Source organism: Culex pipiens, chromosome 2 (assembly GCF_016801865.2).
Source record: "Culex pipiens pallens isolate TS chromosome 2, TS_CPP_V2, whole genome shotgun sequence".
Lineage (NCBI taxonomy): Eukaryota > Metazoa > Arthropoda > Insecta > Diptera > Culicidae > Culex > Culex pipiens.
This window is the reverse complement of record NC_068938.1, coordinates 17,616,609-17,638,247: the sequence shown is the minus strand read 5'-3', so window position 1 is coordinate 17,638,247 and position 21,639 is coordinate 17,616,609. Positions and strand designations below refer to the sequence as shown.

Here is a 21,639-nt window from a genome sequence, read left to right as displayed (position 1 = left end):
AAAGTTTTAATAATTTAAATTTATAGATTTTAGAAAGAGTAGCTATACAAATTTGCTGAGTAGAAAATATTGAACCTCAAAATATATCATTAATTTTCAAGTTCACCCCCATGTACAAGAATCAAGCTTGTAAATAAACTTTACAGAACAACTCCTCCCAGCAAACTAACCCCAATGAATTTTACATAACGGTTGTTCCCCATTTACCACTACTTTTTTCCGACGATTTTGAATTCGATTCGGTGCGTAAATAGTTGATGAGCGAGGCACAATCAGCTCTCAGTTTTGCAAGCAGACCACCACTAGGAAAAAACAGCTGAATAATGAACCGAAATTGGCCCCGTCTGAAAGGCACGTCCAGAAATGGCAACAAAAAGTTCAGGGAAAAGTCACAAATACACGTTTCGAGAAATCAGCGAAAGCGAAAAAAAAAATCCATTTGAAAGCAGTTTTCCCCGACCCCGAAAGAAATCTTGGTGTGGTGATAGTTTGATTGTGCTGAAAATGGAAGGAAAATTCCATGAAAAGGGGAGAAAATCAGCGACAAGAAACACCATGACTGCGATGCAAATGGAGTTGAAATTCATGCTACTTGCGGCACAGCAAGAAAAAACTTAAACTTTATATTAACGTCGTACAAATAAAAATGGATCAGAAATTGATGATTTTGTTATCATCAGAATTTATTTGAATTCATAGTGCTTTTGTCTATTTTTACTGTGTGCAAATGATAGTGAATAAAAGAGCTGGAGGTCCGTTCGAAGTCATGGCCAGACAGAATTCCCTTATTTAATATTCATCACTACGAAACGGTGTGCTCATGGAAGCATTTTCCAAAACATTGCAAGACATAAGCATTCATATCTGGAGTTTTTTTTTTTTTTTTTTTGAAAGGTCCAATAAACCATCTTTCCAGTTTTTGCTTTTTGGGTGTTTTTGAAACCGCCTTGAGTCAGGGGTATAAAAAACACCCAAAAAGCAAAAAACTGAAACTGGGTGAAGAATAGAACGAATGCGTAACGTGATTTTCGAATGATCCCACTTTGTTTACATCTACAAAATAGGAAGCTGTTCAAGCACAAGCATGACATTTTTTAACTGGTAAATGAGCTGTTTTATAATTAGTTGTTTGTGTTTCATTTTGGCTAGTTTTTGATATTTTTGCTGGAAAATTGTGTGTGTTTTCAAGTTTGATCGGTTAGAAGAGGTTTTTCTTGTTTACGGATGACGAAGAACTACGGCAAGAGTGTGATTCTGGGATGTCGCTGATAAATTCCCTGGCTGATTTTGGAATCCTACAGCTCTTCCTGGTCCAGTGAAAAACATCGCTAATTTTAGCGAAGCTGATCCAACAGCAGAGAAGATTCTCACTAAACCAGTAGGTTTTCAAACGGAATCAAATTAAGATTAAGATGGATACAACCGCATCGACTCCATAAACTCTTCCATTCATAATTATGAATAAATCACAATCTCGCCTTCAACTTTTTAAATATGTCTTGACTTTAACTCCTGGTCCTCGAAAGACACAAATTTTTCATTCTTGAAAAAAAAAACAATTTTTTAATGATTTGTTCCACTTTGACAGTTCAAAATAGAGGCTGTTTTGCGAACCACTATTCAGCACTCAGATTGGACCTTTTAAAAAAAAAACTCCAGATATGTTGAAATAAAAGATAATAAGATTGATTTTCAAAACACAAAAACTTGTTTTCAATCAAAAATCCTTTTTAAAAAAATAAACTGAAACTCTGCCGAATACGAGTGTTTTTTTGGAAATTTAATTTTAGTTTTTTTTTTATATTTTGATGGAACTTTGTGTGTACTTTATTTTGACCAATGCCTTTTTTTTAAATAAGGGAGCGTTCTTTAATAACGTAACGTAGATTGGAGTAGGGGGGGGGGGGGGGAATTGAAGGGCGTGTTACGCTCCTTTTTTTTCAAATTTGTGTGGAAATTTTGTAACGAGGGGGAGAGGGTCTAAAATTTCGATTGTTTGCGTTACGTAGTAAAAGAACGCTCCCTTAGTTAATTCCATTAAGTTATTTATTTCAAGAAAAGTGGCCAAAATTTTTTATCTTGAGAACGGGTTTTCTGATCGATGTGGTGTCTTCGGCAATGTTGTGAACACAACCTTAAAAAATAATATTTTTTTAAATATGACTTTGCACCAGGAATGCCACATGGTTTTTTTTAAATTTCTGTTAAAAAGTCTGTGTCTAAAATCCAATATATCAATTTACAGTCATTTAAATCCATCAGAAATTGCGTTTTTAAGCATTTGAGAACTAACTAAATAAGTTTCGGTTAATTTTTTTTTTAAGTCTGTGTACCTCAAAGAATGTCTGACACAAGCCCAAACAAATCTGTGCATCTAGAATCCTTGCTTTGCACAAAAAATTGCGCAAAATAATCATTTTTGAAAACAAAAAATAATGGATATATTTAAAATGCCAAAAATTGTCATCTTTTGAATTATAGCACAAGTTGATCAAAATTCAGAAAGCAGCGTTATACATTTTTTGAAAAATTTATGATTTTTGCAAAACTTTTAAGCGACCTAGCCACGTAGCCCAGTGGTAACGCTTCCGCCTCGTAAGCGGTAGATCGGGGTTCAAATCCCGGCTCGGACCAACACAACTGGTGATCTTTTCCCTTCTGGAATCGATTGCTTAGTAAAGGGAAGGTAGTGTATCGTCACAAACTGGACCTTATCACGACACCTTAGGGAGGCGACCTATGGAATGTTAATAGTAACCTTAACATGTTAACATTAAGTCGAGAATGAAACTGCCACTGAATCCGCTTTGTAAATGCCGGCCCCGATACTCTTCAAGGGTGTTCTCCTCAGGAACTGGGAAAGATTTACTTTTATTTTTTTTACTTTGCAAAACTTGGGAAAAAACAAAAAAGAAATATTTTGCTACATTTTTAAGATGTGAAATTTAATTTGCAATCAAAAATTACTATCTATAAATTTTGATGCTGGGCACCGATTTCGAGTTGAATTCACAGATTTTTTTTTATGATAACGTATTTTTAACCTTTGAAAGTCTTGACCAAGCTTAACCTTCCCCTTTTTATAAAAAAATAGTCAGATAATATCTTTTAAATTTGTTTACCAAAAAATCATTGAATTTTTTAAGTGATGATTACTTAGCGAAAACATATTTTGTATATTTTGAAATCATATACAAAAATATCTATTTTTGACATTTTGCATATTTGCTGAGTCATTGCACAGTGGGCCAGATCGCAAAATTAAGTGGAAGATTGATTTTCCAAAAAATGGTGACGTTTTGGAGCTTTGGTGTCTTGAGAAGAGTTGTTGCAAATGGAAAGGGGCAACTTTTGGTTTGGTTGAAAATTAGGGTGGTTCACGATTAGGGTGATTTTGAAAATCTAACTTTGCAGGAATATTTTATGGAATTTTTTCGTCTTGTAAAAAGTTGTTGGGCTTGCCAATGCAAGCAACTTTGTCGAAGACACAAAAATTTTATCTCGTAATCTACGCCTTCTATGACCAAATTTACAGAAAGCATCTGATCAATCCTTCAAAAATCAGTTTTTTCAACGTGGAAATTCAGGATGAAGTTTTAGAGAAAAGTGATATTAGGTACACTTTTAGAGCTCTAAAAAACAAACATTTTTTTTTTTGACATATCAATTTGGACTTAAGGGTCAAATGCTATCTATAAATTTGTTCATAGAAGGCGTAGATTACGAGATACAATTTTGGTGTCTTCGACAAAGTTGCTTGAATTGGTAAGCCCAACAACTTTTTAAAAAACGAAAAATTTCCCAAAATTATTCCTGGAAAGTTAGATTTTCAAAATCACCCTAATCGTGAACCACCCTAATTTTCAACCTAACCAGAAGTTGCCCCTTTCCGTTTGAAACAATTCTTTTGAAGACACCAAAGCTCCAAAACGTCACCATTTTTCGGAAAATCAATTTTCCACTTAATTTTGCAATCTGGACCACTGTGCATTGTGTGTGTGTGTGTGTGTGTGTGTGTGTGTGTGTGACATTTTTTCCAGGAGTTCTACAAGAGTACTTCAAGATAACTACAGCATAGCAGTTTGGACCGCGTTAGGATAAAATTCTCTTCAAAACTTCTTCAGGAGTTTGGAAGAGTACTTGAAGAGAGTTTAATCCTACCGCGGTCCAAACTGCTATGCTGTAGCTATTTTGTAGAGCTCTTGTAGAACTCCTGGAAAAAATGTTACTTGGGGAACTAATGATCCAAAAATAATTTAACATTCATTCTTGAAAAAAATGTAAAAATGGCAAAACCAAAAAAAAAATCAAAAATTTAAAAGATTTTTGAACAAACCCCAACATGCTAAAAATTATTTTTAACACAGGGGAATGCATTTTAAATTGATATCATCTGATTTGCTTCTCGATTTTTCAGGCCGATTTTGAAGGGGTGGGGAGGGGGGTGACAAAAACTTTTAAAAATATTTGTACCAGACTAATTAAAACTTATATAAAAAACTTAATTAGGGGAAATATACCATTTCTCAGCCTATTTCTATTATCGGCCTATCAGCACTTTGATCATGAATTACAGCTTTCATAAAGTGTTTTTGACTGTTCCAAAGTTATAAATAGCTCAAATAAATGTGAGCAAGTAACTCTCCATTGTTTTTACATCTGAAAATGTTGATTTAATAGCGGAAAATGGCAAAAGTGATGAGAATTGGTCGAACGGCTTAGAGTGATTAAAATGGGTATATTTCCCCTAATCCTTTTAAAAATGTTAGTTTGCGTGTTAAAGAGAATTATATTCAGGATATTTGGAAAAGTAGGTAGTTTTATTTGATGAAATTGCGAATAAGCAAAGGCAAATGAAAATTTGTATTAAAAAACTGAAGGTTTAGCGGATGCTTTCGAAGAATATAGTTTTAAACATATAATTAATATAGTTCATAATCTATTGATTGTTAGTAAAATTTCAGTGAAAAGTGTTTTTGATTTCCTTAAATTCTTACTCAACAGAATTTTTACAATTTCGTTACTTGAAAATGGTTGTGAGAAATAATCAACTTTTATTTTTCCTATTTTCTTCATAATTCTTCTAAATTTTTTCTAATACAAAAAAACTGAACTTAGTTCAAGAATCATCCCACCGTTTTCCCGCAGTCAGAGCCCTGTCATGCTGTTCCTTTTGACACCCTGAGGGAGGATGTTTATTTCCTATCAGTTAAACCAAGGGACATCGCCACAACTCAGTTCAATATAATAAAAACCCGTCCTTTATCCTTGCCCTTCGCGCCCTTCAGCCCTCCCCCAACACAACTCAACTCGCTTTCGTTCGATCGCGCCTCACCACAAAACATAAAAACTCGAGTCCTGAAATGCAAACTAGCCTTCGCTGTCTCGCTCCCTCCAACTGCCCTGTTGAGCTGTGTCCCCACTCCCTCCCAGTAGTTGTATTGGCAGCCGCGAGGACAGTTGATGAGCCCCTCCGGTCGGGGGCTCCCGGTTTTTGTGCCAGTGTGTGTGGTCGGGGGTGGCCCTTTTTTTCGTGGTTTGGGGTGGGCTTCACCTGGGCCGTCTGCTGACAGCCGAACTCATTCGTGTCCTAGGTGTTGTTGGTTCCGGTCGATTCGACGGTTGTAGTTTTAGTTGCGCTCGGTGAAAGGTCCAAGGGAAATTTCCAGTTGATTTGGTTTTGTTCTTTCGGTGTTGGTTCAAATTTTCAAGAGAGAAACGTTAAGCTGCCGCAGTTGAACCACCGCGTAAACAGTTGGAAAGTTGAAAAAAAATTTTTTGGTGACATTTTAAATTTCCTGGGAAGTGAGACAACCAAGATTAATGCCGGAAAAGTGTAAAGTTCACTCCCTTAAGAAACAGGAAGAAACAATACTAATGAGCCGGGTGGGAGAGATTGTGGCTTCTGGATAATTAAATAAGCCAAGATTTAAAATCTCAACGCAACACAGGAAGGGCAGGAAACTTTTCACATAAAACAAGTTGGTTTGTGAAAAGGGGAAGTGGGAAGAAAGTTTGAATAAATATAAAGTGTGAATTTCATAACGTTTGTTAATTTCAATTAAAAGTGTTGCAGAAGCAAAGTTAGCCCTGTGAGAAGAAAGTGCATTTTTATTTGGATTAATAACTGAAATACTAAAGAGCTGCTGCTATGGCCAAATCATTTATTAAGGTATTACAGTGTTTTCAATAAGATCTATTAATGACATATTTGAAGGAACGTTGTTGTCTTATTATTCCAAAATTGTCCAACTTACGGACCCAATCCTGCAACAACGGGATTGTATAATATACTGTAAATTACATTGTGGACAGCACTCTAGGGGATGAATTAAAAAATATGTCGATAGTTCCCGTAGCTTTGAAGATACTAAAATGTCTGGAACAAAAATCTGGGTGCAAAAGCTCTGATCGATGTGCACCATTCAACTGAGGCTTTTTCTATAACAGTGAAACTTCTTTTAACGTGGTGGCGTTACGCTTTTTATTTTGTCAATTTCTCTTAAACTTAAAGATTTGAACAAAACCTATAATTTGCTTTTAATAGATTGCAAAAATGTTGAGTGGTTTAAGAGAAATCGACGAAATAAAAAGCGTAACGCCAGCGCGTAAAAAGAGGTTTCACTGTATTTCAAATTTAAGTATTATTAATTTTTCAATATATGTATCATTTAAATAATTTTAATGATTTTATAACTTACAAACCAATTTTTTTATCGTTAAATAAACATGGGTGTTTTTGAACACTCCTAGCTCAAGACGGTTTCAAAAATTCCATAAAAGCCAAAATCTAAAATTGTGTGTATTGGGCCTTTAAAAAAACTCTAGAAATGTTCTCGAGATTTTCCTAACAAAAAAATGTGTAAAGCCAGTTTCAATGTTTGAAATAAAAAAATCCAGTAGTGTATAACATTTGCCTTGTAATGAATGATGACTACGCAAAAAACTATACGCTGATTTTTTGCTGTTTTTTCGGTTACAAATGATTTCCAAAAAATAATTTGTTTTATTCACGCTTAAGAGAATTTAAACAGCATCCTTTCAAAAAATTTGGAATAAGCCAAAAATCCACATTAAATTTGCTTTACCACAAAATCGATTAATTTTTGACGATTAATTTACCATTAAAAATAACTGCAAAATTTCAAAAGGTCCAAATATATTTATTTTTGATCATTATGGACAATTTCAGGATTAGTTTGAAAACTTTGAAAATATTTTTTGCTGTTTTTGAATTGTTTTTTCTGTTACTGAAAAATATTTAAAAACAATATTATTGTTTAAGAGAACCTAAATAGGTTCTTTTAAGAAAATTTCAGAATAAGCCACCAAATCATGATTTAAAAAATGTTTTTCAAATAGTGATTACAAGAAAAAAAAAATTCAAAAAATACAAATTGATTTTAAGACATCATATTTCGAGTAATAGTCAAAAATTTTGATTGATTAAGTCTACTGTTTTCAAATAATAGATATTTTTGTGTAACTTTATTGATTTTTTTTTTAATTTTTGAAAAAAAATATTTTCAAATAACTGAGAGGATTTCCAACATTTTTCTGTTTTGATTTTTGTTGATACGGCCTTTGGTTGCTAAAGGAGCCATTACACTACCACAAACAAACAAACAAACTCGCACTTTTTCGTGTTTGACAGTTTGCCTAACTCGCAAACTCGCAAACAAGGCAAAATGTTTGCAGGCTGACGTTTGTAGCAAACTGTAAAAAGTGCGAGTTTGTTTGTTTGCCGTAGATGCAAAGATAATAAACGAGAAAAATGAGATTTTCTTATCGTTGCCAAAATAGCTTTCAATTTTTGATCACTGAAAAAATGGGCATAATTTTTTTTAAATTGAAAATTTGCAACTCTTTTTAATAAAACAAAATCATTCAGAAGTGGCTATAAATTGGTTCATTTCATAAAAATAATAACTACAGTTATTAAGATTACTTAAAAAAAGCCGTCAAACATAAAACTAGCCTTTTTTGTTGTTTTGTTTTATTTGCTATTTAAAAAAAACATGATTTGATAATTTTGCTTTAATTTTTAAAATTTATGAAAAGATGGCATATTTGCCTCTTAATTATAAAACAATATAAACAAAATGATTTTAGGATCAGTTTCATAAATTTAATCAATTTCTAGTGACAAAAAGGCAACATATAACAAACAGACAACGTACACCCAAAGTTAAAGAACGAGGGGATAATCCTCACGAAAAGAAACGTGAGGAAAGTGCTTTTTTGCGAGAGTATAGTCCTCTCACGTATTCATTCGTTCATTGGAACAGTTCATCCTATTGAGTGGCTTATATGGACACATGACTGCCACTTAGTCACCAAACCATGGTGGCCCATACGGCAAAGGCACGGTTCAATATGCCGAAGGTCTTGGGTTCGAGTCTCGGTACCGATACTTTTTTTTTTTTGATAGATGAACTTTTTTTGAAGATGAACCCATGAGTAAAGTAGTCTCGGTAATTTCGGGATTTATCCCCTCAGTCCGCACACAGTACCATTTTACTACCGAATCGTGCTCTTTTTTCTCTCGTATGCCAATGCCCAGTTCTGGGTGTATTAAACATGTTCTGAACTGTTTGGTCATAAATTTTATGGTTTGTTTTTTAAACGAAGCTCAAAAAGAAATTTTTAAATATTGAAGTTATATGAAGTTTAAGTGCGTTCTTCATTTAAATTTTGTATGCAGATTTTTTAACCAAAATTTTGTTAAAATTCTGCTAGATTGATAAATAAAAAGAAAACATAAAGAGTTACATACACACAGCACTTTCTTTTTTTATGTTTCATGATTTCTATTGGAGTTGGAGTTAGGAAGTAACAAACAAAATTTGTCATGTCAACAGAATTCTAAGTGAGTAAGAAATTTCAAATGTTTAACATTTCATTTAACTATGCTTAATATTATAAAAAATATCAGAAGACAGCAGTCCAAAATTTATTGAAGAATGCAAAAAAAAAATGGAAGATATTTTGAAAATAAATCATATAGTTCTGGAGTTTTTTTTTTTGAAAAGGTCCAATAAACCAAATTTCCAGTTTTTGCTTTTTGGGTGTTTTTGAAACCGCCTTGAGTCAGGGGTATTGAAAAACACCCAAAAAGCAAAAACTCAAAATTTGGTTTATTGGACCTTTTCAAAAAAAAAAAACTCCAGAGTTTATGAGTTGCGCAATTTTTAATATTTTTCTTTATTTTCCCAATTAAAAACATTTATTTCGCATTTTTTTCTGGAAGTAATCTGCATACGCTGCAGTCCACTTCTTATTTTATGTATACCGTCAACAATAGTTTTAAAAGCTGAAAGCAAGTTTCAAGGTTTTGAAGAACGAAAATTGGATGCCAGATGGAATCAGGCTTGCGAGATAAATCTATGAATGCCAGATTTTTCAAGCGTCAGCCAGAATAAAGATTGTTTATTATCTATGCAAGATTTCATCAGATTATGACAAATTTTTCATCTTATGCCAATTTTGAACAAGATTTTGATAAAAATTAACGAGTTTGAAAAAAGTAGTATATATTTGTTTTAATGAAAACAAATATTCAAATTTTGAAGCTGAAAAATCTATTTGACCATCTTAATTCTACAAACTTTTGAATTAGTTCATTTCCTCCCTCTAAGATTTTCGTCTGCCAGATTTCGATCTGGCAACCCTGGATGGAATACATGATTTCCTTTTAAATTTGAAGTCATTTATTAAGAATCTTTTCATAATCTATGTTCTTCAAATGTATTAGAACAATTTATGCAAATGATGTTCACTCCCAAGTCACCATGCAAATTCCACTCACCGTACAACCGCACCGAGTACAAACCACCAGCCGACTATGCAATTCGTTTTATCCCCCTGTCGTAGATTGCATTGCATCATGAAAGTGTCGTTCTTTATTAGCAAATCTGTTACGGTGCAGTTGTGCTAGGGCCACCAGGGAGCAGCGCATCAATTCGGGGCCCAGCTGTGGTGCAGCAGTATCAGTTCAACCGACGACCGTTTCGCGAGCAGGTCACACCATGAAGTTTGCGTTGTAAGTTCAAGGTTGCTGAATGGGAGGGGATTTTTGATTGATTTGAAGATTTTCTTTAGTGTTTTACTTTGGTGGACAACCTCGGCCGGTGCCTTCAAGTGGAACTGTTTGTCTGGACCTAATTATTCGCTAGATCATTGGAGCGATGACAACGGAGGACCGATTTGCGTGGTGGAGAATGTAACTTTGGAAGATTTACAATCGAGTAAGGAATTGGACGGATCAACGCCGAGTTCTGTCTTGTTGGACAACATTCTAGCAGCTCCGGAAGATCTTTGGAAAACGGAATACTTCAACTCAGTGAATCATCTCTTCATAACGAATACGAATACATCGCGGATTTTAGTTCCACCAACGTTGAAAAAGCTAACACTGTTCAGCACCAATTACGACCAATTTGTACTCGAACCCAACGTAGAATACCAGCTGGAGAAGATCAGCTTGTACGATATGCAGCTGGAGGAGTTCCCAAAGGACATGCATCTGCTGCGGAAATTAAATCTAATCACCGGACATCGTGTAGCGTTGAAAACCTTAGATATGTCCTCACTAAGTGGTATTACCAACCTCAAGATCATCAAAGTTCCCGAAGGGAACATCTCCTCAGTAAGACTGTCGGGATCGGTAAATCTTCCTAGCTTGACCAACCTGGAGCTTCCCAACAACAAACTTGGTGAAGTCCCCGACGGCATGCACAAACTATCCGCCTTAGAAGTGATTGACCTTTCGCAAAACCGAATCACATTCCTGGAAATGAGTTGCTTCAACGGATTAGAACACCTCCAAAAGCTAGACCTCAGCTACAACCCCCTCACTCGAATCAGCTCTCTGGCAACAGTGAAACTTCCCAACCTCGAAACCCTCTCCTTCATGGCGTGTCACCTGGACCAACTAGACGTGCTACATTGGGAGTTGTCCACGATGAAGGTGCTCAATGTCGGTGGTAACAACCTGCACCAGATCGAGAACCTGCAGGGTCGTTTCCGCGAGGGACTGGAGCTGCACGTCGGCATCAACAACTGGGACTGCCAGTGGCTGGAGGAGAACAAGATCGGACTGCTGTACAAGGGTGGGGAGCAGCAGGATCGGTTCGGGAGGTGTGACTTCCGCATTGAGGGAATTTGCTGCCGCGAAAGTGAGATGAAGGTTGAGCTGGGGGAACTGCTGGAAACGGAAGTGAGGCAGCTTAAGAACGAGAACTTTGCGCTGAACGCCAACCTGTTGAAGCTGCAGAAGAAAGTTGATGAAGTTGGTGAAACTATCAAGAAGGTCTTGACGGAGATTGAGGACTTGAAAAAGTCATGATCCATATGAAGCATTATAGAATTTATCGATTGTAAGAAAAATCAACAAACATAAAATTATTAATAATTGTAGGAATTGTGTTCCAGCAGACTAACCCTCATTTGTTGAATAAATAATTTAGAAAATTTCCAACCATGTTTACTAACAAACACACTCCCCGCAAGCCTTGTTAGTCTAATGCATTCATGAAACCAAACAACCCCACCCCACGCTGTTGTTTGAACACTAACTGTAATTGGGAGGGCTCGCGTTCATATATAATTAACAATGCGAGGAACCCGTACAACGAGTGGAATAATTTGGGGCTTGCGTTGCCCACGAACCGTGGACGGTAAATGAGGTCCTACCCTAAATCTGGGTGCTTGTCACGCAAGTGATGGTGCACAAAACTAGTTTTGCTTTAGTTTTTATCGCTTAATTTTACTTCCCAGAATTTTGTTTATTAAAAATGAAACTCATCATCATAATTTACCGGAAAATCCTGGGAAAAAATCACACAATTTTTTTATACTTTGAAAACATGAGAATAGTCTTGTTTTTTTTTTGAGATTTTACGAAAACTGATTACCTTTATTCTAGTTCTGATAAACTCGAGTTTTGATAGAGAAACTCCACTTATATTTTCTCAAAAAGTTAGTATGATATTACAAAATCTGTTTAGAACCTTTCACGAATCACTTAGGCAAATAAAAATTTATCCTTCGACTAAACTTTGCCCTTAAACTCAAGAAGAATGAAAAAGTTATTGATCAACCCAAGTAACAATTTTAGTTTTGTAATAGTTTCAAAGAGATTCTGTAGAGTTCCCAAGTAAATTTCAACGAAATGCCATTTAGTCCTACATGCTGAGTTAAAAGCGAGTTAAATCAACATTAAAACCAAAATGGACTATTTTAGGAGGTTGTCCAGAGTATTATTGAGGAGCATCATGAGACGTACAAATTTTATTGTGTGTTTTATTAAAACTTTATTGATCTCTTCAAAACAAGAGTAAAACTGTTTGGTTTGGATTAAGGTTTTCTTGTAGTCTGTGCGCATTCTTGAATCCTTCAACAAAACAAAAAGCATTTATGTTTCGGTATTTGTAGCAAACCAAAAAGCCTTCGTGATAGACTGAGTAGTTTTCTTATTTACTTGATTGAAAGCAATTATTCCTACATGCAAATGCTGATAGCAGATAAAAATTATTTGACTTCAAATTATTAATATTTGTATTAATAACACAAATGAGTTGAGTTTCAACATAAAATGAACCGTGATAGTTATGCCAACATAATTTCATCGAACAATTTTCACAGATAGCTCGAAAAACTAATATGCGCACTTTCGATTCACTATAAAAAGTCAAGATTTTTTTCAAAAAAACAATGTTTTTGCATATTGTTGCTCCTAAATTCAATATGGCTACGCTTTTCGGCTGCTCGCACCTTGCAGCAACATGGCGAAGTTCATGAAATATAAATGTTCTTGATTAAATCTACATTAAATCCATTCCTTCTTGAACAGGAGTGGCTCAAAACTTGCCAAGACTTACAAGATTTATGAAAGTTTTACAACGGCTTTAATCAGATCCAACAAAATTTATCATGGCTTTCATCAAGATCAAATCGCACAAGGCGGGGACGTAGCGCATGCGTGTTTTCTCAGCTGCAAAAAGATCGCCATCGGTGGTGGACAACTTGAATTTCAAAATAACTGCATAAATAAAACACAGGCTTGCATTTCAACGGTATTTATTTATTCGAATAACTCATCCAAAATTAAAAACACATCTGGTCACTTGATGAATAACAAACACAACTTTTTTCATGTAGGTTGATGAACGCTGTCCAAATCATCACTTTCACATTGTAATCACCGCAAACATTTACCAAATTGTGTGTACTTGTACCTTTATCTCACCAGCACATTAGACAGAATATAACAAATAGTAATGTTAATAGATTTAAACAATTAATTTCAGAAAAAATAGGGAACACTTGCAAAGAGCACAAATTAATCTTCGAGCGCAACTGTCAATGATTATGCGTAGCAATACTTAAAATAAAACTGATGGGTTTTATTCCAGAGAAATTTAAGGTGTTAAAGTTTTACTGATTGCTTTTCGTATACCATGAACATTTATATCAGTATTTGTTAAAACTCAAAAGTTTTTCACTAAGAAATGTCAACCAAGCATGAGGACGCCCTCATTAGACGCCATTCCGTCCATTTCGACTACCAACTGGTTCAGGGTTTATTCCGACGTTCATTTCGATACACTCCGATCCGTTAAAGCTGAGGAATGGAACCTGCACCTCGGTGGCCACCGCTTTCACCAACAGTGTCTTCCCACTCCCAGGGGAACCCAGCAGTAGAGCACATTTTGGAAACTTTGCCCTTAGCCGATCCGGTGCCTCCAAATAATCGACAAATTACATCATATCTTGCTTCGCCTCCTGAAGACCAGCGACGTTTTTGAAGATAACACCCTGACCTCCATTCACTGGATCCACCGCGTAAGCTTGGCTCGCTTCATCTGCTTGAAGCTTATCACACTGATCGTTTCCGGATACCCCTCATTCAACTCAACAGCTAAATTATCACTCCCGTGGCCACCAGCGTAAACAGAATCTTCCCACTAATGTCCCCGCTCCGTTTAACCTGCACCGAATCCCCATCCTTAATTCCCAAATGCGCCAAAACCTGCCTCAGTTTCTCCTCAAACTTGTCCACGTCCGCCACGGCAAAAAAGATGGTGAGTTTTGCACGTCGATGAGTCAAAGTGACAGTTTAAATCTAACAGGAATGTATAAATGCTATTTGAAGACGGAACCGATTTAAAGCAGGCTTCGTTAAAGTTAATAAGCAACACAATAATCTCTTCAAGATAGCTTAAAGTGTTGCGAATAAAACCGAATTAAAACTCTACAATGAATCCTTAACATTATCTTGAAGAAATCTTAAACCTATTATTAAGTGTTGTGTCAGTGAAACCAGTAGGTTCTAATAAAAGTCATAGTAAAACTTTGTAGCATTTTTCAAAACTATTATAAAAATATATAAGAATATAAGGCATTTCACTTGCTACTTGGGAAGATAACTACAGCAAAGAAATTTGAACCGCAGTAGGATAAAACTCTCTATCAGTATCCTTCGAAGCTTTTGGAAAAGGTTTAAAGAGAGTTTTATTTTGCCACGGCCCGATTTTTTTTATGATCTCTTGATCTCTTGAAAAGCTTTTGTAAAACTCCTGTTTTTTTGCTACTTGGACATTCAATAAGAACTCAGCCGATAATAGAAATTGCGTGGGCTCCAATGCAGCCTTGTTAGACCATATTAGATTTGGGAAATATTTTTGTACAATGCTTGTAAAAGGAATTGGAATAAATTTTAGTAAAAGTCAAAATAAACAGAAATATGCACAAAAATGCTGCTCTACTAATTAAAAACACTCCATATTATCCAATATCATACAGACACGACCGCTTAGTAGGATGGATATAGGTGTATTCTCCATAAATTCAGTCACAATAATATCTCTGCAACTAATTCCGATTACTAATGTTAAAAAATGAAACATTCGTGAAATTTTCCGATCTTTTCAAAAACAAATATTTTCAGGAAAGGACAATCATGGACACTATTTAAAAAAATAATTAAAAAAAAAACTGAATTTAAAGGGCAAAATTCAACTTTGAATGGCTATAAAATGAAAACGGTGCACTCAATCAAAAAAAAAAATTAAAGTACTTATCGATAGCAAATTTCATTATACTTAAAAAAGAGGTCAAACAAATTTAACTACGGCATTTCAATTATTTACAAAAACCACTATTTGAAAAAAAATTGGTCCATACTTCTGAATAGATTAAAAGATGCGGGGCTTTGTCCTACATATAAAAAATTAAAAAATTCAATAAGACGGCAAAAATATAAATATTGATAAAACAAGCCATAGTTTCAATTTTTGCATGGAAAAAGTGTTTTAAAATACATGTTGCATTGGTTCACTTGTTCTGCATCATTATTTTTCAATAAATGTAAGATTTCAAGAAAACAAAAATTAAAAAAAAAAACATTTCCCGATAAAGAACATCGAAATCTTTCAAAAATTCTAACGATTTTTAAATCAACAACGCTTAAAATGATTTTGAACGCAGGGGAATACATTTTAAATTGATTTCAGCTGATTGCACATTTGTTGCCATTGAAATTTTGAAGTTTTTTGAAAAAATATTTTTTCTGCTCCCTGATTTTTCGGACCAATTTTGAAGGGGGGGGAGACAAAACCTTTAAATAAAATTTGTACCAGCCTTAACCATTATATTATATTGTTGTAACATTGCGGGGTTATTTTCTAGGGTGAATCAATGTTCTACAAAGTGGTGAAAAAATTGTATTCATAAACATTAGGAGTTTGCATGTATTGTTCACGAGATATCAGAAACATACGAAAAATATGTTCTGTTTTTTTTTGCCAATTTTTCAACGTTTTAAGGGGTTACATACATGTAGAAAATCACAAAATTTCATATTACAGAAAATTTATTGAAACCATTAAAAAGATGATTTTCAATCACTTCTGAAACATTCATGAAGATATTCCATGATTAAACTGAGTTAGAGACGATTTTAGGCTCAACATTTTGCCGTGCGCAAAGCGGACTGTCAAACTTTCTGAGTGTTTTTCTCGAAACACCGAGTTGATTTACGGGTGCCACGATATCTCGAGATGGGATGAACCAAATTGGCTGAAATTTGGGGTAAAGACTCCCAAGACATATCTCGTGTGCATGACGAAGCCCGATTTTGAAATTTTACTTTTTAAAAAAATACAAAAATCAAAAACTGACGATTTTTTATATGAAATACAGAAAAAAATATTTTTATCCTTTTTTAAAATAAGTTTATTGAAAATCGGCCTTCGTCATGCACACAGGACTGGTTTAACGAGTCTTCACCGAAATTTTGAGCCGATTTGGTCAAGGCAGTGTTGAGATATCGTGGCACCCGTTTTTTGAAACTTCCAACTTCAAATAGCTATATCTCGGCAATGATACAACCAAATGTCTTCAAATTTGTTTTGATAATAGATAAAAATGTATATTTTAATACCCTGAAAACAGATTTAAAATAAAATTAAGTGTGTATTCACACAAACCTCTGACGTTTTTGTCGATTTACATGTATGTAACCCCTTAACTCTATATATTCATTCGTGTGCTCTTGATTGTATTTTATTTCAAGAAAGTTCATTAAATTTCCGAAAAAATACTATTAAAGTACACGATTGACTTGTGTTTTTGCTCATGTCTCTTAATTTTTGACAGTTGAGTAACGGGAAACGAAAGCGATTTTAAAACTATTTCTCACTAAAAATTGTGTGATTGAACTACGCATCATTTGGTAGTCAACAAATATTGGTTATCGCGTTATTTAAAGTTATCACAGTTTTAGTGAAAAAAGTTCAAACATTTTTCTGCCTAAACGTGGTGTACAGCAACCAAGGAAATTGTTGTCGTCTTAATCCAAAATTGTGACCGACCCAATCCTGCAACAATCCGATTGTAAAAATAGACAAGTTGTGATGTAAATAATTTTGTATGCAGTATTCTAGGGGATGAAAACGAAATGAAATCAATGGTTCTTGTATTCTTCAAAATGCTAAAAAAATGTGTAACGAAAATCTCGCTGCAAAAGCCCTGGTTGATGTGCACCGTTAAATAAAGGAGGTATCGGACTATGACAAACAAACAAACGTACTTTTTGACAGTTTGTCAGTTTGACTGCATTTGTTTGCAGAAAATTCAGCCTGCATTCATTATGCTTTGTTTGCTAGTTTGCCGCAAACAAGTATGCAAGTTTGGTCAACTGCCAACCACTAAAAAGTGTTGTCCTTGTCTAATACCTCCTTAACACAAAAGGGTTGATACTCAAGAATAAACTCTGCAACTTTTCCAACGAAAGAATGGTGCTATCTTGCTAATGTCAACAGATCCAGGGTACTAAAAACTGTTCTAAAATGTGATTTTCACACTTTAGACCAGTTATGAAAGAAAGCACAATACTTTCTTAACGTTAAAATTTAAGAGCATATTCTCTGTTTTAACCATATCGTGTTCGTTATTAAATATCATAAAAAATGCCATACAAACTCCTTTACTAAAATCAATAACTTTGTGCCAATCGAGGGCTCATCGAATCGCTCACAAATTTTGAAAACTTGTTTTAAACCCAAGTAAGAATTCAAAAAAATGATGCTGATTTTGATTCTACCCTAAAGGGCCATTCCACTCAAAAATTATCAGCACTCGAACTCTTCCAGATTAGTGAACTTAGTGAAGCTTTTGATGCGAGGAACCAGGCCAGAGCCCCGATTTTCATCAAATGTTTTGGTACCTTCAAACACAAAATTTTAACTTTTTGTGGAAATTGTAAAAAATGTTCTGGTTTTAAACTCATTTTAAAGACCAACATCAATTATCGAGATAAGGTGCATAGATTTTTTTTTTAAATTTTAAATAATTACAAATTCAGTGAAACTTTATTATATTTAGTCATTGTTACCAAATAGATTTTTTTTGTCACAGCCACATGATAAACTTTAGTCAACTCATTTAGCATTTTCTTGTTTTACTCCTTCCTTCCAGTATCTGACCACCTACCGGAATAACGACAAAATGTCCGACCAGACCACAGGTCGGCAGCTGCAGCGGATCCTGCACTACTCGGTGACGCCGTGCCGGCCGCTGCTCGGCCTGCGCCGCTCCGAATGTGCCCTGTACGACGTCGACTGTGACGAGGTGTACCCGCGGCTGTACATTGGGGATGCGTGAGTATTTAGTTTGATACAAAGTAAGGTAGAAATAGAAAAATCAATCAAATTTGATTGTTCCATTGTTGGGGGGACGTGTTTCACGCCAGGTTGTCACACCGCCGCGGTGATCGATACAAACTTGCGTGATGATAATTTCCACCTTCCAAACACGAGTTCACTGATTGCTTGACCTGACACCCGTTGATTTCCCCCGCGACAGGTCAAACGGCATAATTTGTTCGATTTTATCGGGGGGCTGTTCGTGTTCCAACAATTAAACTAATTTCTCCTCCTCCGCAGGGCCTCGGCGCGAAACAAGCAGTATTTGCGGCTGATTGGCGTTACACACGTGCTCAACACGGCCGAGGGCACGCGGTTCGGCCAGGTGGACACCGGTCACAGCTTCTACCGGGACATGTCCGGGGTTAGGTAGGTCAATCAATGTCTCAGCGTACCATGTTGAAAAGTTGGTAGTTTGAGCTTTTGTTTCCGTTTTGTTTGGAGAAGCTTCCAGCTTGAACACCACACCAAAATTTTGACCCCCCAAATTAGGCAACCATGGAGCACTCGATGCACGCAGAAATTACACGCACTTGCACTTGTTCAATTTTTAAGTTTCTTTTCGAGAATTGACTTGGCCAGTGACCTGACGTGGGACTACGCGTGGTGAAACCTGATTGAACCTGTGACTTTAAAAGTGATCCCACGTCAGGACGCGTGCAGGACGAGTTCGGGCCGCCACCGGTTGAGAAATTTCAGTTGCACTTTCAGGTACATGGGCTTCCCGATGGTGGACCAGCCGACGACGGACATCAGCCGGTACTTTTACATCGCGTCCAAGTTCATCGAGAACGGCATCAACAGCGGGGGTGAGTTCAAGTCACAAAGCCGTGACAACATTTTCTAATGGTCGATCGTCTTTCCCCTAGGCAAAGTCCTCGTCCACTGCATGATGGGCATGTCGCGGTCGGCGACGTGCGTCCTGGCCTACCTGATGATCGCCCGCAAGATGTCCGCCGCGGAGGCAATCCGGACCGTCCGGATGCACCGCGACATCCGGCCCAACGAGGGCTTCCTGCAGCAGCTGGCCGACCTGGACAACGAGCTGCGGCGCGACCGGATGTACTATTGACTCGAGTGTGGCCAACGCTTCCGGAGGAAATAGCGCTCGGTGACCAACTGAATTCGTTCGTCCCATTTTCCCCCTAACCTTCCTTCCCTAACCTGTGAAAAAGGGGTTTTCTGTTTTTTTCCCTGACATGGTCACGTAACATTTTTAAACATTTAATCAAAAACTCACGTAAAAATACGCGGTGATTCGTTGCTGAGATACAAGGTCAAAGGCTCGAGGCTCTAGATTAAGGGAAAGAGATTGTTAGTAGAGAATGTTACTAGTGAAGAGATAAAGTGTAACGATCTCAGCTGAAGGAAAACAAAGGAATCAGATTCACTACCCCTCTATATATTTATACATATTGTTAACGTGATTTATTTTACTTTATCGGAATACAACACAACGTCCTTTTGAAGGAAAGGGGACACAAAACTCATCACATGGCAATGAATAGAAATTTATCGCAAGAAACGAAACATAACGGGCACACATCACATGAACAAAAAGGCAGACAGTCACTCTGAAAGGGTGGCAATTTTTCATCGGAGCTGAATCCATTCAATTGACAGACTTTCAGACTGTTTGGCGAATAATAAGCCCCGATGAAAGGTTACCTCCCCCCAAGCCGCAGATGGTAGTATTTTATCGATTTCAGACAGTCACACATGTCTGAGTTGTTACGTCGAATGCTATAATTTATAGTACGCACCAACCCCCCCATAACCTTGCACCAGATTCACCATTTCGTGCACAACATTACGACAGTTACGATTATAGAGAGAATGAACACATATTTTGGTACAACTATCAACTCTTCCTTCGAGAAGATCCGAACAATTTCCAGGAAATCTAACCCGATCAAAAAATCATAGTTACAATAAAACGGTAGAAAGCACAGAGTTTAGTCAACAGCAGAAGGTATTCACAAAAGTATATATTTTTAAAAACAAGTAAACAAAAAGTGCTGAAGTCTGAGGACGAACCAAAGTTTCAAGTTTTGCTGTTATCTCGGTTTGAAACCACACCAGTGTAGCAATGTTTAGTGAAGAGAGGACAAATTCGAGCGTCGTAGCACACCAACATATATATTACATTATATATAAATTATACTATACTATTTGAAGCAAAAGTGAGAGATTTAACAACAAACGACACATACACAAACACACATAAACACACACAATAAACACTAGAAAGCGGTAAGGCAACAAAAATAAGAAACATTTATTGGAAATAAATCATAATGAATTTTACTAGATCGAATGCAAAGAAAATGAAAAAAAAACTATAACTTAAACGATTAACAATAGCCTGAACAAAACATTGAAAAAAAGAAGCAAAAAATAAACACTCACACATACATACACCGAACAAGAAAAGCAAAAACCCACAAGCTTTCTCACGAGAACGTTGAAAGAAAGCCCTGTTTCATTGTTGCTGCAAACATCCGCGAAAAGCGAAGCACTAAGACCATCGATGCGTGTCGATTGGCTCGGGAAAAGCAGACAAAGGGAGGTATTGAGTGGAACCGTTGAATGGAGTGAAAATCATTAAAACAAAAATTTTGATAAAAAATTAGTACTAAAAGCGATTACACGACAAACTGAGACAAAGTGAGACAAGATTGAAGCAAGAACAAAAAAAACTTGTTAAAAGGATTCTTTGAAGACAAGACTGAGACAAGACTGAAACATGACTGAGACAAGACTGAGACAAGACTGAGACAAGACTGAGACAAGACTGAGACAAGACTGAGACAAGACTGAGACAAGACTGAGACAAGACTGAGACAAGACTGAGACAAGAATGAAACAAGAATGAGACAAGACTGAGACAAAACTGAGACAAGACTGAGACAAGACTGAGACAAGACTGAGACAAGACTGAGACAAGACTGAGACAAGACTGAGACAAGACTGAGACAAGACTGAGACAAGACTGAGACAAGACTGAGACAAGACTGAGACAAGACTGAGACAAAACTGAGACAAGACTGAGACAAGACTGAGACAAGACTGATTCAAGAATGAGACAAAAATGTGGTAATAATGAAACTGAGACTGAGACTAAGACTCGAAAATGCTCAAATTCTCCCTGGCTTACGGTACCGTTGGCTCCTACGCAGTTTATCGGGCAATGAAAGCCGCCAAACAATTCATCCTTCAGTCATGACGAGACGCCGATAATGATGATGGTGATGACGATGATGACGACGGTGATTGTGATATGTTGCCAGAATGTTCGGCTTTCAACACGCGCGCAATATGCTGGGAAAGTTTTCCTCGCAAAGAGGAAATGTGTCTGATTTGGAAATTATTTTTCATGGAAATAAGTTAAAAACTTAAAGTTAAAGAATTTTGAAAGAAAAAGAAGTGTCTT

At 36.2% G+C, this 21,639-nt stretch overlaps 2 protein-coding genes across 5 annotated transcripts in view; both read left to right on the top strand.

Moving 5' to 3' along the window:
* The window catches only part of LOC120419460 (dual specificity protein phosphatase 3), a 63,373-nt gene extending 42,917 nt beyond the window's left edge, over positions 1-20,456 (top strand). For 2 of the 4 annotated variants that reach the window (XM_052707383.1, XM_052707382.1), the window contains exons 2-5: positions 17,980-18,161; positions 18,447-18,575; positions 18,906-19,015; positions 19,076-20,456. In XM_052707383.1, the coding sequence (XP_052563343.1) occupies positions 18,010-18,161; positions 18,447-18,575; positions 18,906-19,015; positions 19,076-19,278 (594 nt within the window). In that variant the 5' untranslated portion in view covers positions 17,980-18,009 and the 3' untranslated portion in view covers positions 19,279-20,456. Of the gene's footprint in view, positions 1-6,015; positions 6,173-17,979; positions 18,162-18,446; positions 18,576-18,905; positions 19,016-19,075 lie in introns of those variants that run through there. The other 2 variants (XM_052707381.1, XM_039582142.2) reach the window with 2 other exon arrangements.
* Positions 9,891-11,479, top strand: LOC120419458 (leucine-rich repeats and immunoglobulin-like domains protein 2). The gene is made up of 2 exons (XM_039582140.2): positions 9,891-10,042; positions 10,102-11,479. The coding sequence occupies exons 1-2, from the start codon at positions 10,029-10,031 to the stop codon at positions 11,345-11,347; spliced, it is 1,260 nt and encodes a 419-aa protein (XP_039438074.1). The 5' UTR covers positions 9,891-10,028; the 3' UTR covers positions 11,348-11,479.
* Positions 20,457-21,639: the final 1,183 nt, after the last annotated feature.